Source organism: Pseudorca crassidens, chromosome 19 (genome assembly GCF_039906515.1).
Source record: "Pseudorca crassidens isolate mPseCra1 chromosome 19, mPseCra1.hap1, whole genome shotgun sequence".
NCBI lineage: Eukaryota > Metazoa > Chordata > Mammalia > Artiodactyla > Delphinidae > Pseudorca > Pseudorca crassidens.
Window position 1 is genome coordinate 46,873,762 of NC_090314.1, and position 15,971 is coordinate 46,889,732.

The 15,971-nt window shown below is 55.4% G+C and overlaps 2 protein-coding genes across 5 annotated transcripts in view; one reads left to right on the top strand and one right to left on the bottom strand.

Moving 5' to 3' along the window:
- DBF4B (DBF4B-CDC7 kinase regulatory subunit) overlaps nucleotides 1-10,946 on the top strand; it is a 41,355-nt gene extending 30,409 nt beyond the window's left edge. For both annotated transcript variants that reach the window (XM_067716817.1, XM_067716818.1), the window contains 6 exons: nucleotides 442-475; nucleotides 1,925-1,970; nucleotides 4,279-4,395; nucleotides 7,625-7,733; nucleotides 7,872-7,996; nucleotides 8,850-10,946. In XM_067716817.1, the coding sequence (XP_067572918.1) occupies nucleotides 442-475; nucleotides 1,925-1,970; nucleotides 4,279-4,395; nucleotides 7,625-7,733; nucleotides 7,872-7,996; nucleotides 8,850-9,789 (1,371 nt within the window). In that variant the 3' untranslated portion in view covers nucleotides 9,790-10,946. The remainder of the gene's footprint in view (nucleotides 1-441; nucleotides 476-1,924; nucleotides 1,971-4,278; nucleotides 4,396-7,624; nucleotides 7,734-7,871; nucleotides 7,997-8,849) is intronic.
- GJC1 (gap junction protein gamma 1) overlaps nucleotides 1-15,971 on the bottom strand; it is a 105,305-nt gene that overhangs the window by 22,154 nt on the left and 67,180 nt on the right. Inside the window, exon 2 of one of the 3 annotated variants that reach the window (XR_010937653.1) lies at nucleotides 6,934-7,384. The exons of the other annotated variants lie outside the window; for them this stretch is intronic. The gene's annotated coding sequence lies outside the window, so the exon portion shown is untranslated. Of the gene's footprint in view, nucleotides 1-6,933; nucleotides 7,385-15,971 lie in introns of those variants that run through there. 3 annotated transcript variants of the gene reach the window in all.

Genomic DNA, 15,971 nt, shown 5'->3' on the forward strand with positions numbered 1-15,971 from the left:
CAAGAGGCGTTGTCTTCACCCTTTTCCTATCAGCTGCCCTGAAATGGCAGCCATGCCTAGAAAATACAGGCTGCCGTTAGCAAGCACATACTCTGCGTCAGGTCTGTTACCTGCTGGAATTTCATCTGTGCCACATCCAAAGAGTTAAGTGGGAACTCTGCACATCGGCCCCCTAGCCCTTGCTCTTTGCTCTGCCCTGCATTCCCTGTACAAAGTCAGCTGCCGTTGAGATTCACGCACAGAGTTCACCACACTTCAAGTCCCTGGGGAGGTGGAGGGAGCCGTGGTGCTGAGGTCTGCTCCAGCTCACAGTCCAGCCGTGGGCAGGAAGCTAAGTGGGGCAGACTGGTGGCAACTCGGCTTACTGGGCCCAGTTCCTCGACCCCCCCCCCCCCACGCCGGCTGCCTCACATCCTTAACCTATTTTCCCTTTCCATTTAGGGAACATGTCCAGCAGAGTCAAGAACACGGAAAGGTCAGTGTGATAGCTCCTCCTCATTTAATTGCCATCCCTCCCTCCCTAAATGCTTCCCCACGACTCCCTCTGTGGCAGCATCTGCTCGCTTTTCTGCGGCAGGAAGCAAGTCCAGGTTGTATGGCCCCATCGTGTTTCCAGGGCCTGAGCTTCGGAGAGGAGAGTGGTGGGAGAGAGGCCTCCATGAGCGAGTCCCGGGCTGCTGGGCCGGGCCTTCTCTTTACAGCCAAGACCTCAGGCGGTCGCTCTGGCTCCTGCATCCTCTGGCTGTTCCTGGTCACTGATCGCAGTTCAGCATCCTTTTCCTTCTGATTCAGGAGCAGTTTGGGGTGGGCACTTTGACAGCTGCCTACCACTTGCAGAAATGCCAGACTCCCTGAAACTGACAGACAGGCAGAATGGTAGGCCGGCTCTCCTTGGACAGCAGGAGAGTTTCTCCCCCTGGATGTTCCTCCCAGAGATGCTCTTTAAGTGGCATTTATTCGTGCACAAACAGGAGCTAAGAAAAGTCACTTGGCACCTCTCACATGTGAAATCCAAGGAAATCTGTAGGGGACTTGATTTTAATCACTGGCTCAGTTAATTAGAAAGACGAGAAGTCGCCCCAAAAAGTAATTAATGGGATCTGCTGCTACTCAAGGAGAAAGGCTGCTTCTGTTTGGGCACTGGTGGCCTGGAGCGGGTCTGGGAGCTGAGAGGGGCCAGCCTCTTTGGGGATTTGGTTCTGCCCAGGCTTCCAGTGCCTTGGCTTCTCCTTTGACAGGACTTCTGGTCATTGTGGGAGCGTGGAAGTGGTTTATAATGCCTAAGAGAGTCTGTAAACTGTGCAGATAGGCAGCTAGTAGGGGATGAATCTCTTGATTAATTGACTCCAAATCTGTCTTCTCAGCACCCCTTTGCCCTGTTTTTTCAGGAACCAGATTTCACTTTTGATATTTTTTTCCTGTCCTTCTGCCAGGACCTTGAAACACTCTTTCGCTCCCTTCCTCACTGCTCCTCCCCTAAAAAAAACCCAGGATTCTCGTGGAGAATTCTGTCTAGGAGCTGTTCTCAGGCCCCTTGGTAAAGGTCTGGGAAGGAGCTGAGGCTTTTAGCAGAAACCAACCGGGGCTGGGTTTCTCCCATGCAGCCAAGTTTCTGACGGTCGAGGTTGACAGCCTCCAGCACCCACGCCCAGGAGGCTGAGGGCGGGCACACCTAGGACCCCGGGCACCCTGCAGCCTCTCCCCGCAAGAGTTGCTGCCTCTCTCCCAGGTAGAGGCTGGAGGAAGTAAGAGTGGGTGCCTCACTCTGCAAGTGGAAAGGTGCACCTCGGGGCGGCGAGCGTTCCAGCTCCGAGAGCCCTTGAGGCTGTGGCAGAGCCTCACCTCCCTGCGTATTTCCTGCGTGTAGAGCTCAGGGCCCACACCGGAGCAGACAGATGGCTAACGGGCACACTCTTCCTTCCAGTGGCCAGACTGAAGGCACCGTTCCTCAAAGTCGAAGATGAGAGCAGGTGAGTGGGCCACCAGACGCAATGGAGGAGAGGTACTCGGGGGCCCCAAGCTGCCACGGGGACATGGAGCCCCTCAGCCCTGCACTTTTGTCTTCCCCGGAAGTCCCTTTGTCCCCTCTGTCATGGAAAAGTCGCACACGGTGCCTCTCAGGGGGCCCCGTGCCCAGCCGGCACTCCTCTTGGTCGTAAGTCAGAGGTTAATGATCCTGTGTGTGAATTCCCTCCTTTTAATGCTCTGCTTTTGCGAGTCCATGGTGTCCCACCCAGGCTCGGTTTTGCTCCTCGTTTCCCCCCAACATGTACACTGACACTTAATACCGAATCGTTGCTGGTATTAGTGCGAGTACAGTCTTGGATGAAGTGAAGATCTCTGGGGTGATATTGGGGTTCCCTTGTCAGACCACCTTGTACTTGATGAAGCCTTTCTGTCTGGCTGCGTAAAACCCTTTCCTGGTACATGTTATCTCGTGACAGCCCTGGGTAAAACCGGCATGAGGAGAGTCCATTCTCTTCCCAGTGGGGAAACTGAGGTCAGAGAAATTAAGGGACATGAACACGGCCACTTTCCTAATGAATCTTAGCCCAAAGCTAGAATCCACATCCAGCCGGGCGCCCTCTCCACTCTGCCCTGTCTGCCCCCACGAGGGCCCCTTCTTACCTAGAGCAGGAAGGTCACATTGATGATAACCTGATGAGCTGTTAGCCACCTGGGTTACCACTGACTCTTCCGTAGAAACTAGATCAGGAGTCTGTGAGAATCTAGAATTAACCCAAAAAGTTTTTTTAAAAGAGAAAAAGCCCACATGTACCCAGCAGCACCTCCTGCACCAGAATTCTCTGTGTCCCTCAGCTCAGGTGGGCCAGCTAGAGGCCCAGGCCCAGGAGCCTGGCCTGCCTGCCCACCCTCCAGATGGCACCGGCACACAGTACAGAGCTGGCTCTGGCAGCTCGAAGGCCAGTAGACAGAACACAGGGGTGGAAGGAGGCCCCCTCGTCTGCTGTGCCAGTGGGCCGGGAGGCACGTCCTTCACACTCAGCCCCTTCACAACCAGCTAAGTCAAGTAGTCATGACTCCAACGCAGTGGCTGAGACACCGCCAGGGCCTCAGTATCTCTGCACACGGCATGCACAGGCCGTGTCACTGGTAACCGGAGCAGGGTACATGGGTTTGTGTGCCCCTGGCATCGTAGGCAAGATCCAAGTGGAGTTGAGCTTTCTCACGATCCTTTTTTACATGTGGTTCTAAAGCAGGCGGTCTTCAAAGCCCAGCATAGCCACACCAAACTCAACTTTCCAGGCTCCTAAGCAGGAACAAAGAAACATGGAGGAGGCGAAAGGCGGGTACCAGGGCTGTGAAGGGCGCCTCCGTCTCCTTCAGGGTCCAAGAAGACTTTTTTTTGTCTGTGCCGCACGGCTTGCGGGATCTTAATTCCCCGACCAGGGTTTGAACCCGAGACCCCTGCAGTGGAAGCGCCGAGTCTTAACCACTGGACCACCAGGGAAGTCCCCAACAAGACTCATTTGTTAATTCACTCCTGAGGCCGCGGGGCTCTTACTGTGCCACCCAGCAACCCAGGGCCTGCTCTCCTCTGGAGCACCGGCCACTGCAACCCAACACGGTGTGCCCAGGGTTTGCTGAGCATCCACAGATCGCCAGATCTGGCTCTGAAAGTCTCCTGAACGTGAGCAACTTGAAGCAAACCCCCCAAATCACTCAGTATAGGTCTGACTATCCAGAACCTTCACTGTGCCTCTCTTCCTTCCAGAGCACCACCCCTCAGATAGTACAAAGGACCAGCCCAGAGCAGAGATGTTCCTCTTCATGGAACAGGAAGATCACTGCTCTGGGTTAAACATCCTTGCATTTAGATTCTGCCAGGCTAGAGTCCTCAGAGGTCACGTGAAGATCGAGAAACAAAATGGAAAGATGGGAGGAACTAGATCAGGATTTGGGAGACGTGGCCTCCCATCTGGACCTGGCCACTTACAGGTCGTGAGCCCTTGGGCAAGTCACAAAACCTTTTGGGCTTTGTTTCCTCTTGTGTAAAACAGGGTAACACCGTTGCCCCGCTCAGCTCAGAAGTTACAGGATTCAGGGGAGGCAGTAAGTGTAAACAGTCTTGGAAAGTAGACAGGAAGAGTGTTAATTTAAAATATTAATCTCACCTAGTAAGGCAGATGAGAGCATTGTTCTAGAATTTAAAAGTTGGGCAGGTGAGAGTGGAATTCTCGGGAGTTGGGCCAGCCCCCCTTCCTCACCCTTTCCACTTCCCCACTGTAGTCAAAGTGGAAGTTTTCTGTGTTTCAGGAAGTTTCGTCCTTTCCACCATCAGTTTAAATCCTTTCCCGAAATTTCTTTTCTGGGACCCAAAGACGCAAGTCCCTTTGAGGCCCCGACGACTCCGGGCATCTCGCAGCATACCAGGTGGGTCTTTCTGGTTCCTGAGTACCAAGAGCTGGTTCCAGGCCAAAGTCCTCCCCGTTGGGCCTGCTGGTCAGGTTTGGGAATGGCCATGTGTTAGCTCCTTAGGCGAGGTCTATTCCGGGAACTTAGCCCAGAGAAGAGAGACGCCAGGAGTGTTCATTTTATTTGGTGCTTTCCATCCATACTGAAGAATTTGACTTGTGTCCAGAGGGCAAGAGGCTGTTTTCTGAAACTCGAATTATAGACCACCTTCATCAGAGTCCCCTGGGGTCCCTTTAAAAATGCAGGGTCCTGGACTCCACACTCATAGAATCACAGTCTCTGGTGATAGAGCCCCCAAACCTGCATGTTCGTGGGCTCCCCATGTGATTTCAGTGCACATCAAAGTTCGAGGCCTTTTGGGCTAAACATGGGGGCAGGGGATCTGGGGGACCTGCCACACCATGTGGTCCAGAGTGGCTTGTATGCTGGTCGGTATTCCTACTCTGCAGATGGGTGAGAGTTTGAACCTTCACTGACCAAATCACAGAAGGAAGGTGGTTCGGGTGATGGCCTGAACACCTTCTCAGCCCCTTTCTAACTTGTGGGCCACAGGGTTAGTTTACAGACCAGGAGAATAGAAGGCAGATGTTCAGCCCGAGGGTCCCCAGGGCCAAGGAGGACCTGTGGCTTCCACCAGCAGAAAAGGGCCACGTGATCAGGAAACAGTGCTAATGGTAAGAAAAACAGAACGGGAATGTGGCAGTAGATGGAAAGCAGAGGAAGGCAAGAACAGGCTGGGGTGAAGTCCAGGTGGCCCTCATCCCTTTCCCAGAATGTGCAAGGGACAGCAGAGAGGAAGTCATGAGGCCGCCCGGGCTGGGCCTGGGCGGGGTGCTCGGCCTGGGGTGGCCTGGGGATGGCAGAGGAGCCGACAGGTTGCAAAGGGAAGACAGTGAAGCAGTGAAGCTTTGGTGACCAGATGTGAGGAACAGAGAGGGGGTAGCCCAGCGTTTTGGGGGTGTGCATAGAAAATCTGTGGGAGGAAATGTTAAATTTTTTTTTAATTTTAAAATTGTTATATTTTGGTTCAAAATTCAAGAGTTACAAAGGGTTTAAAGTGAAAAACCTACATTCTACACCCATCCCCCAATCTCCAGACTGTGAGTCTCTCTCCAGAGAGAGTTTATGGACAGAAGTACATTGTGTATCCTTTGTTCCCTCTTCTCACAATATTCTTCCCTGTGCTGGATCTTGCTTTTCCACTTAACATATCTTAGATTAATTTCTATTAGTACCTAAAAAGCATCTTCATTCCCTTTAATGGCTGCAGGGTATCCCATGGTATGGATTTACCGTATTTTATTTAACAGACACGTAGATGATTTCCAGTCTTTGGCTATCATAAACAGTGCTGCAGTGAGTAGTCTTGTTCAGAGTAAATTTGTGACTGTTCAAGTATATTTGCAGGATAAATTCCTAAAAGTGGAAATGCCAGGTCAAAGGGTGCTTACATTTGTAATTTTGAGAAATGCGGCCAAATTGCTTTTCATGGAGGTGATGCCAGGGTACGCTGTCACCCGCACTGGACCAGAGCCCGTTTCCCCATCCCCTTGGCTAATACTGTGAGCCGTCAGACCTGTTGACTTCGGCCAATCTTATAGATTAAAAACCGTATCTCAGTGTAATTGTAATTTTAATTTTTTTTCTTTTTATGAATGAGCTTAAGTGTGTTTTCCTGTGTTTGATCATTTGAATTTCTTTTTGTGTAAACCTTTTTCATATCCTTTGCCCACTTTTCTGTTCAGTTATTGATCACTTACTGATTTGTAAGGAGCCCTTTGTGTTTCAGGGAAATGAGCCCTTTGCTATGTTATTAGTTATAAATGTCCTCCCCAGTTTATGGTTTGTGTTTTAACTTTGTTTATGTTTTCTGCCATGCATATATTTTTAAAAATTGCATGTAGTTGAATTTTTCAGCTTTTTTCTGTTTCCTGGGTTTTGTGTCATACTTGGAAAGTCCTTAGGGGAATATTTTGGACCCGTTGAGTTTGCTGGGACAGCCAAACACCAATGCCCTACAGGCTGTTAAAAATGCAGGACTGACTACAAATAATAAATGCTGGAGAGGGTGTGGAGGGAAGGGAGCCCTCCTGCACTGTTGGTGGGAATGTAAATTGGCGCAGCCACTATGGAGAACAGTATGGAGTTTCCTTAAAAAACTAAAAATAGAGCTTTAGTTTTGATGCCATATGATCCATCAGTCCCAAGACATGGAAGCAGCCTAAATGGCCACGGACAGATGAATGGCTAAAGAAGATGTGTGTAGAGAGACACACACACACACACACACACACACACACACACACACAGCGGAATACTGCTCAGCCATAAAAGACACTGAAATAATGCCCTTTGCAGCAACCTAGGTGGACCTAGAGACTATCATACAAGTGAAGTAAATCAGGTAGAGAAAGACAAATACCATATGACAGCGCTTATATGTTGAGTCTAAAAAATAATACAAATGAATTTATTTACAAAATAGAAACAGACTCACAGACATAGAAAACAGACTTATGGTTACCAAAGGGGAAAGGGGGTGGAGGAGGGATAATTTAGGAGTTTGGGATTAACAGATACAAACTACTGTATATAAAATAGATAGACAAGAAGGTCCTACTGTATAGCACAGGCAACTATATTCACTATCCTATAATAAACCATAATGGAAAAGGGTATGAAAAAGAAAAAATACACACACATATATATATATAAACTGAATCACTTTGCTACATAGCAGAAACTAACACAACGTTGCAAATGAACTATACTTCAATTAAAAAAAAAAATACAGGACTAAATTCAGAGGAGAGGTCAGGTTCAAGAAAGATGTGAAAGTCCTCAGTGAAGGTGCAGCTGTGCGGGTCAAACGAACATGGGTTTGGGTGCGTGTGCAGAGCTGGAATGTCCTCAGGGATTCTTGCTGCCACTCATCAGCCGTCCTCACCTGTGGTTTGAGATGTGTGGGCAGGGACAGGACAGAGCTAAGAAAGGGTACTCACAGGGAGGCCTCGCCTTCCTTGCTGTCTCTCCTGAGGCCAAGTGTAGGCAGGCCAGCCTGTGCCTGCCTGGCTCTGGCCATTTTGGTCCATCCCTGCCCTGGTCTGGGCTCCAGGCCCCGGAGCAGCAGTTCCTGCTCTGAGGGCCCCAGCAGTGACCGCTTTCCCCCACCCTGTCCCCTCGCCAGAGAAGCCAGGGACCAGGAGCCAAGCCGGCGATCGGCCGCCTGCACGGTGCCCAGGAGGAAGAAGGGGTACTGCGAGTGCTGCCAAGAGGCCTTCGAGGAGCTGCGCAGGGTGAGCTCCTTCCCCACCACACACAGCAGCTCCCAGCCTGTCCTGAGGCCGCCTGCCCCACCCGGTCTCTCCCGCCTGCTCCGCTTGTCTCCCGCCCTGGTCTGGTCTAATGCCCCTGCCTCCTCTCACCCTGGGCAGCATCTTCAGAGCCCCCAGCACCAGGGCTTTGCCCTGGAAGCCCACCCGTACGCCGAAGTGGATCGGATCATCGCCCAGCTGGGCCACAGCTTTGCGGACATCCCCTTCCAGGCCAGCCTCCCCGGGTGAGCGCCACCGTGCCGCCCTGCTGCGGGTGGCGGGCACGACCACCTGAGGTGGGAAGGACCCTCAGGTTGGCGGCAGCAGGGACCAGGCTATGGCGTCCCTTCCCTTTCTTACTCCTTCCTTCCCTTTCTTTCCCGCCATCTCCTGTCCTGTTGGTTTCGGGGGGGTTGGGGTGGGGGAAGACCTCCATTTGTGGCTTCAGCTCATCAGATCAGGATGGGCCCTGATCAGAGTGTGGCTCCCTTTTCAACGCCCGGGCATCGCCACAGTTGGGGGCACAGGAGGAGCAGTTCAGCTGCTGTTTCCCACCATGTGCCTGGTCATGGGCCTTTCTGGCCTTCTAGAAGTGGGGAGGGGGATTCCTGGGTCCTTCCCAGGTGGGTGAAGAGGAGGATCTTGCTGCTTCTCTAGACGTTTACCCCCAGAAAGGATTGCAGGGGATTCAGCAGAATCCCAGGGTCCTCTGAGCCCCAGCTTCCCTCTGCTGCCCACCAAGGAGCTGTGGCTTCACCTCCCACCCCAAGTCTCCACCCCGGGCAGCCTCCCTGGGCTCAGGTTGGACAGCCAGGACCTGTGCTGCTTTCTCTAGCCACCAAAGGGCACAGCCTCCTGTGTGAAGTTAATAAATGGAGCAGCCTCTAACCTGTTCCTCTGGCCAGCCCTGAGCACGGGCCGCAGAGCCAAGAACGGGCCTCTCACAGGGACCCAGAATGGCCAGCTGTCTTCAGCACAACCAGAACACAGAAGGCCCTCGCTCTGCCCTCGGCCCCAGCCTCAGCCCGGGAGGACCCCAGCTTGCCACCTGCTCTGGAGTTGAACGCTATGGCCCGCTGGGTGCTTTTATCCCCACAGGCAGCCAGGCTCCTTGGCTTCCGATTGTGACCCTCTGTGTCCTGAGACTCCGCCTCCCAGCCAGCCATCCTATCTCAGGGCAGCATCTCCCAGGAGGAGGAAAGAAGACGATCACCAGGCCCCAGGTGCCTCAGAGCAAGATGGGACAGTGGGCGGCATGAAAGCACCAGCTGAACCTGTGGAGGCTGGCAAGATACCTGGACCAATAGCAAGCCGCCAGGAGCCGGGAGGGTCGGCTGATGTCTCTGTGGACCCCCGAGAGACACCAGTGTCCAGGAGCCCTGCTTACCAGTGCCTGCTGACCAGCTCTGGATTTGCTGAACTCTCCTCTGGCCCAGACCTGGCACTTGTTGGCCACAAGCGGAAGGTTCAGTTCCCCAGTGGCAATGCCGAGAAGAGGCCAGGGGTGTCCTGGCCACAGGCCTCATTCTTCGTCCCGAGAGCCCCCAGCCCCTGTGGCACCAGGACAGCCAGTGGCAAGCATCTTCCCTCCCTTCCCCTTCCAGGCCATGAGCCCAGGCCTCTGGCCTCCCTCCAGCCCGTGTGCCACCAGCAGACCTGCCTGTCCCTCCCGGGCCCTTTTCCCGGGCAGCCCACAGACAGGCCAGCAGAGTTCTGGGCCACACAGGCCCCCTGGCCTGGGGGAGGATGGCCCCCAGGATCTAAGGATTCTGAGTGCGCAGCCTCTGGCCCTGTCTCCCAGCAGGCTGAGCAGCTCCCCAGCGGCCCCGCAGCTCCAGGCCAGCTGCCAGCCCACCTGCACTCAGCTGCGGGCACACAGACCCCAGGAGGACCTGCAGAGAGCCAGGCTACCTCTCTGCCCCCGCCCCTTCCAGCCAGCCGGGGGGCCAGCCGCTCCCGATGGTCCTGGACCCCCCAGCCTCTCCCTGTCTCCCAGTCCCAACCCCAGCCCAGTGCCAACAGAGAACTACTCCTGTGAGTCCCCCCAGGCACGCAGCTCTGGGGCCAGACAGCTCCCGACTCAGGGCAAGTTCCACCTCTGCTGAGTGCTGCACACCCAGCCCGGGCTGACCGGGCACACGGGGAGGAGCTGCGCCAGGGGCCTGGCCCTTGAAGTCCACGTGAACAGCTGTGGTCATGGCCAAGCTCTGTGGGGTTGACGGGGCCAGTCCTCCCACCCGCCAGGTCTTCAGGTGGGACCAAGAGGGTCTGGGCTGGGGGCTGCCCTCTCCCCTTCCTCCAGCCATGGCTTGTGCAGCCATGGCCAGCTGCCCAGGCCAGGAGGCAGAGGCAAGGTTGGCATAGGGAGAGCCCACAGAGAAGCTAGAGCAGCAGGCGCCATGGCCTGGCTTACCGTCCCTCTGCAGGTACTTGCTCTGCAGAGCCAAGAGGGTTAGTTGTCGGTGTTCACAACCACCCCCCCAGCCTCCTTTCCCACAAGCATGTGGCTCTCCTGCTTTCTGAGATGTGTTGTCCCCTCCCCCAGCCCCCCACGCTGGTGCACACAGATCCTCAGGAACATATGAAGCAGAGGAGGGGCTCGGCTGTGCACTTCCAGAGCTCCCTCCCTGCTGCACTTAGTGGGGGCCCGGCACTGACCTCTCCCCTGAGCCCAGGATGTAGCCAGAGCCCCCTCTGGGGACCCCTCTCAGCTCTTCCCTGCCGCCTAGCTCTGGCTGCCCACCCAGAGTTCAGTTCCAGTGTCAGTGGCTCACCTGCCAACTTCTGCAATCACCCTCCTCCCTCTCTCCTTCCCCAAGGACCTCCCCCCATTTCTTTCAGGCAAGCCATTAATCTGGAGACAGAGATGAGTTTGCTATCGATTCTTTGGCCACTTTTTTTTTTTTTTTTTTACATTTTGTACTGTGGTTCCTCTCACCCTTCTCTGCCTCTGTGTGTTTCTCTCTTTAAATGTGGGGCTACCAGAAGGCTGGTGCTATTCTGTATCTCATTTTGGAGGAAGAAAGGGGGGCCTACCTGCAGGTGAGGACCTGAGTTGTTAGTTTGGAAATAGAGCAACTATGTGTGCAACCCTCATAGAGGTCGTGTTTGTCCTTTTTATGCCATCCTGTTAAATTTCACAATTAATCTTGGTTCAGGAGATGTAAAATAAATTTGTTAATAACAAATAGCAAAGATAGGGGGGCTGGAGTATGTGTGTCGGGCCTTGATCTCCCCTCCAGGGACCTGAGCAGTCTGACAGCCCAGCAGATACAGACAGAACAACTGGTAAAAAGGACGGCTGCCTCCTGCAAGTGGGAGAGCATGTGTGGGTGCCACCGCCCTCCTGAGGGCTGCAGGGAGGTGGGGCCGTGCCTGTCCAGTCTGCTCAGGTCACTCACTGGCCCTGCTGCCCACTGAGTGGTCGCCTGCCAAGGGCATGCTCGCCGCCCACTCCCAGAGAAACTCCTTCGCCCTAATGAGCGTTCTGCTCCAGGCCCTCTCCCCTACCCTGGGGCCCAGACAGTAGCTTCCTTCTGAGCTCCCTTTCCTTTTGTGACACATGGGCATGCCTTGTCCCCCACTGCCTTTCCCATGACTCTGCCACTCTGGGTGGGGAGCTCCCCCGCCCCTTTCTGAGACCTCTGATAGCCTCACATGCTACTCACTCCAAAACCGATGCACCAGGTCCTAATACCTTCATCACCATCTGCCCAGGACCTCACATCCAACTGTATGGAATTCCCCTCCCATTTCAACAATTTCATGCGACCTTGGACATCACATCTCTGCCAGGTCAAGCCCCAAGGTAACATCTCTCCACAGCCATGTCTCTGTTCTGGCCTCCAGGATATAAGTTGAGAGGAACCCAGGACGTCTGAGGTCCGAGCCAGGACAGGTAGGTGCTGCTTGACCTTGATCTTTAAGTGAGGGGGCTTGTTTGAGATGATTTCAAGGGTCCTTCCTCCGATAATAAAATACCATAACCTCCTAGGAATCCCTGCGTCCCTCCTGTCCTGCTACCACCACAGAGGGACTCTGGTCCGAGCCTGGATCCCCTGCCCACTTCGTCATACGTCTCTCCTGTTTCCTCCACCAGCCCCAGGGCCCTCCTGTGCACTCTCCCTGCTGGCAGTGCTCCCCTTAACCCACCCTGCCTCCCTGTCCTCTCCGCCCCCTCCATCTCGGACCCAGCCAGACCATCGCGGGCAATGCAGCCCCGTGTCCTCACTCTTGGGCCCTGACGTAGAATGACCCTCCAGAACGGCCGGAATGCCCACTCTTCAAGGCACAGCTTCCATATTTTCCACAAACCCTGTAGCTTTCAGGCCACGCAGGCCTGAGTTTAAATCCAGATCCTGCCACTTTAGACCTTGGGCAAACTCCTGAAAGTCAGTTTTCTTAATCTGAAAAATGGAAGTAATTGCCATTGCCACATCACCAGGAAGTAAGAATTAAATCTTATGTCAGCGAGGTGCTTGGCATGTTGTAAACACTCAGCAAACTAACTTATTATTACATCCTCCCACCAACACACACACCTGCAAGGCCTGCCTTCTAGACATTTCATCAGAGATGAATTTCACTCCTCTCCCACCTCATGATGGCTCTCTGACCCATAGCCCTGTCTCCAGTGTAAATTTGTGGATGAAGCTGCTAAGGGGCTCTGTGAGACACCCCATCCCTGGGCACCCCACTTTCTAACAGCCGGTTCCCCAGAACTCCAGGAGGATCCCTTGCATGGGACAGGAGGGGCAGTGGGGTGGGCGTACTGTTGGCCCCCCAGGGGCACGACTGCATTTGTGCGCTGTGAACCTCTCAAAGGGTGGGTGTCCCCAGGATTCTGGCACCCTAGGCACCTCCAACTCCTCCCTGAGGCGAGGCCTCAGAGCTTCAGAGATTAAAGGAGGGGACCACCCAGACAACCAAGAGGGAGGAGCTGAGGCTTCCCTCGGAAGGGTATTCGGACAAGAACGGTCCTCTCCTGGTGGAAAGGACAGGGCACTGGGTGGGACCTGGGAGGAAGCAGAACGAACTTCTTGTTCCACCCCCCACCCCTCAGTATCATGTCATTAGGCACAGTCTCCCCACATGCTGGGTAGAGAGGACCCCGAGGCCCCCAAGCCATAAAGGAGTCCTTTGGGTCCTGGACAACAGCCAGGAACTGGTTTCCTCCTTGGCACCATAAGGGCAACATGAACAGTGTGAGCCCAGGGTGAGTGAGCCCTTCTGTCACCAGGCACTGCTCTGAGCACCTGAGGCTCATCCACTCATTTATCTCCCCTGCAACACTGCGGGGAAGACTTTTTACCCCCATTTCACAGATGAGGAAACTGAGGCTCAGAGAGGTTGCGGGACTTGCTCAAGGTCACACAGCGATTAACCAGGACTGGGACCCCAGTGGGTTGCCTGGAGCCCTGAGTCCTACTCTTACTCACCTCACCACCCTGCCCCCTTGCCTGGCGTGGTCTCTGCTGCAGGCCTCGCAGACTAGGCAGGGGGCCTAGACTGCCTCTGTTGGCAGGAATCCCTGCCCACCATGCCGCCCCAGGGCGGAGGCAGCAGACACCCCTCCCTTACCTGCAGCTGCTGCTGGGACTAGGTCTTGGTCCCACATACGCCCAGCTTTGCCCCTGTGCAGGAAAATTTGAGGGGAAAATTGGCTGAAGGGCAGGAAGAATGTACAGGGAAGGAGGCCCCCAGCCTCCTGATGGTAGGAGGGCTCCTGAGAGAGGACTGGGGGTGGGGACCAGAGCCTAACATCTCCCCAGAGGGTGGCCCGAGGATGGCATCAAGACAGCAGTGGCCACCAACCTCTGATTTCTTCTGCGTGGGGAAACAAGTGATGGGCAGAGGGTCCAAAGGAGCCCACCATAGCTGTGGGGTTAGGGTGAGCATTCCCTCAGGGAAACCAACCCCTGTTTGAGGGGGAGACACAGGCCCTGCCCTCAGGGGCCCCCATCTAAGGAGAAAACCATCCTTGCTATCAGGGGCCAAGTAGGATGGGGCGGCAATCCCTACTCTTGTGAAGTCCCAGGCTGAGCAGAAGCTGTCTACAGCCGCCACCCCCGACGTCAGGCAGGAGGTTGCGTGAGGGAATTGAAGCAAGCTTGGGAGTGGCGTGCAGCTTGTAGCAGAGCTGCCACTGAGGACAAGGTGGGGAGGAGGGGACTTGGGTGAGGAGTGGAGTATGGTCAAGGGAAGGTCAAGCTGTCCAGCTGGGTGTGCTCAAAGCTGGGAACCCAGAGAGATAAGGGGCTGTTGGAGGCCAGTGGGCCCTACAGTTGAGCTCCAGGGGAGCTGGGCCAGAAAGCCACGGGAGACGTGTCACTCAGGACCAGCAAGATCTCCCCACCAGGAAGACCAAGGAACCAGGGCCACAGAAGTTGTAGGAATGTGCTTCAGCCTAGGAGGTCCGGGCCACAGACTGGGGTCTCTGTGTGGTCTTGGGCATGTTGCAGGAGGGTATCCAGACTCCCACAGGCCCAAAGCCCTCCATGGTGAAATGAAACCCTGGGAGGCCGTGTAACATGGCGAGGGTAAGGTAGGACAGACTCACCCTGGTAGTGTCTGGGGTGCCAACCAAAGGGGTAGAGGGTGGGATAGATGGACCAGATGGGCCAGTCCCTTCTAGGTCCCAGATAGAAGGCAAAGGTGGGGATAGGGGTGGCCAGGGAGGAGGGGGACCCTGGAATATGGGATGTACCTCTCACCGACCAGCTGTTTGACTTTGGGAGGCTCGTGTAGCCTCTCAGAGCCTTAGTTTCCCCACCTGTAAAATGAGAAACACAGTCTCCCCCTCCTGGATAATTGTGGGCTTCCAGGGAATATCACACAGTAGGTCCTAATTCCTCAGAGCCCCTACACCCTGGAGGAGGTTTCCAAGATGTCTCAAGGGTGAAGGAACAATTGACTCAGACTTGCTGAGCATCTGGGTCTGGAATGGCAGGTGGTTGGAGGGGGGTGGGGGGAGTCACCCTGTTCCCAGCATTGATGTCAGCGCCTCCTGGGAAATCACCTTCTCACCTCTCCTGGGCCTAAAATAGAGCTGGGGGGGCCTGTCATGAGCCAGAGGCAGCTCCCTCCCTGGCAGAGGCCCTGGGTCCCTGGGGGAAGCAGAGGACCCAGCAAGGGGATCCCTGCCTCCATTCCTGCTCCTCAGTGATCTGTGGTCTCCCAGTGTGGGTGTGAGGATGCTCTGGCTTGGGGCACAAAGTCAGGGTGAGGCCTCACCAGCGGGGCTCACGCGTCTTACCACACCCTAACCCATCACTGACTCTTAGGATTCCTAGCAGGGGTCAGAGATCCCAAGCCCCCAGTGTGGGCACCCACTTTGCCCAGGAACCTGGGAGCTGAGCTGAGGGCACAGCTGGGGAGGTAGGTTGGGAGGCCAGATGGTCTATAGACAGGGCAACCTAGTTTGGCGAGAGAGGGGAGGCTGGGGCTGCAGAGGTATCTTCTGCTCCTCAAAGATGTGGGCTGGCAAGGGAGGGACAGAAATTGGACATGCTAACCTCATGTAAATTACCTGGCTAGTTTATATATTTAGGGGAAGGGGAAAGAATTGAGGTGTCCTGTGTGAGGGACTCAGCCCAGTGAGGGGAGGACCCCCCGGTGACAGCAATGCCTGAAGCCCTCCTGGAGGCAAGGGCGTCATTCGCCCAGAGAAGGAGGCTGCTGGATGGAAAGGGGTCTGGCCCAAGCGTTTGAGAGGACCCAGCAGTGCCCTACTCCACCGGGAGAGATCCCAGAGGCACTCACTGAGTTGGGTTGGCCGCAAGAGCCCCTGCCCCTCGCTTCCATCCCTGGGGCCTCAGCCTTCCCAGCTCCAATAGCCTTCAGTGGAGCAGGGCTCTGGGGGCTGGGTCCAGGGAAGCCCTCTCCCGGGTACGAAGCCAGAGGGGTGACCCCAGGCGGGGCAGCCACGCCCCCGCACCTCGATCGCGCGGGTCCCCAGAAGAGCCGTCACCAGATCAGAGCCCGGGGGTACCTCTGTACCCTGCCTCCCTCCCCCTATGAATCGACAGGTCCTCGGAGCTCCCCAAGCAAGGGCAGCCGAGGGGATCGCGAGGTGGAAACCGCGTGCGCCCAGCCCTGCACCTGCCGAGGGGGCCGAGGAGGGGCGGGAAGGCTGGTCCCGGGCGGCGCCTCTTTTGTCCTCCCGTCGCGGCGGCCCCGGCCCGGCCTAGCTGCGGGTGGGGGTGGGGGGCCGCGGGGGGC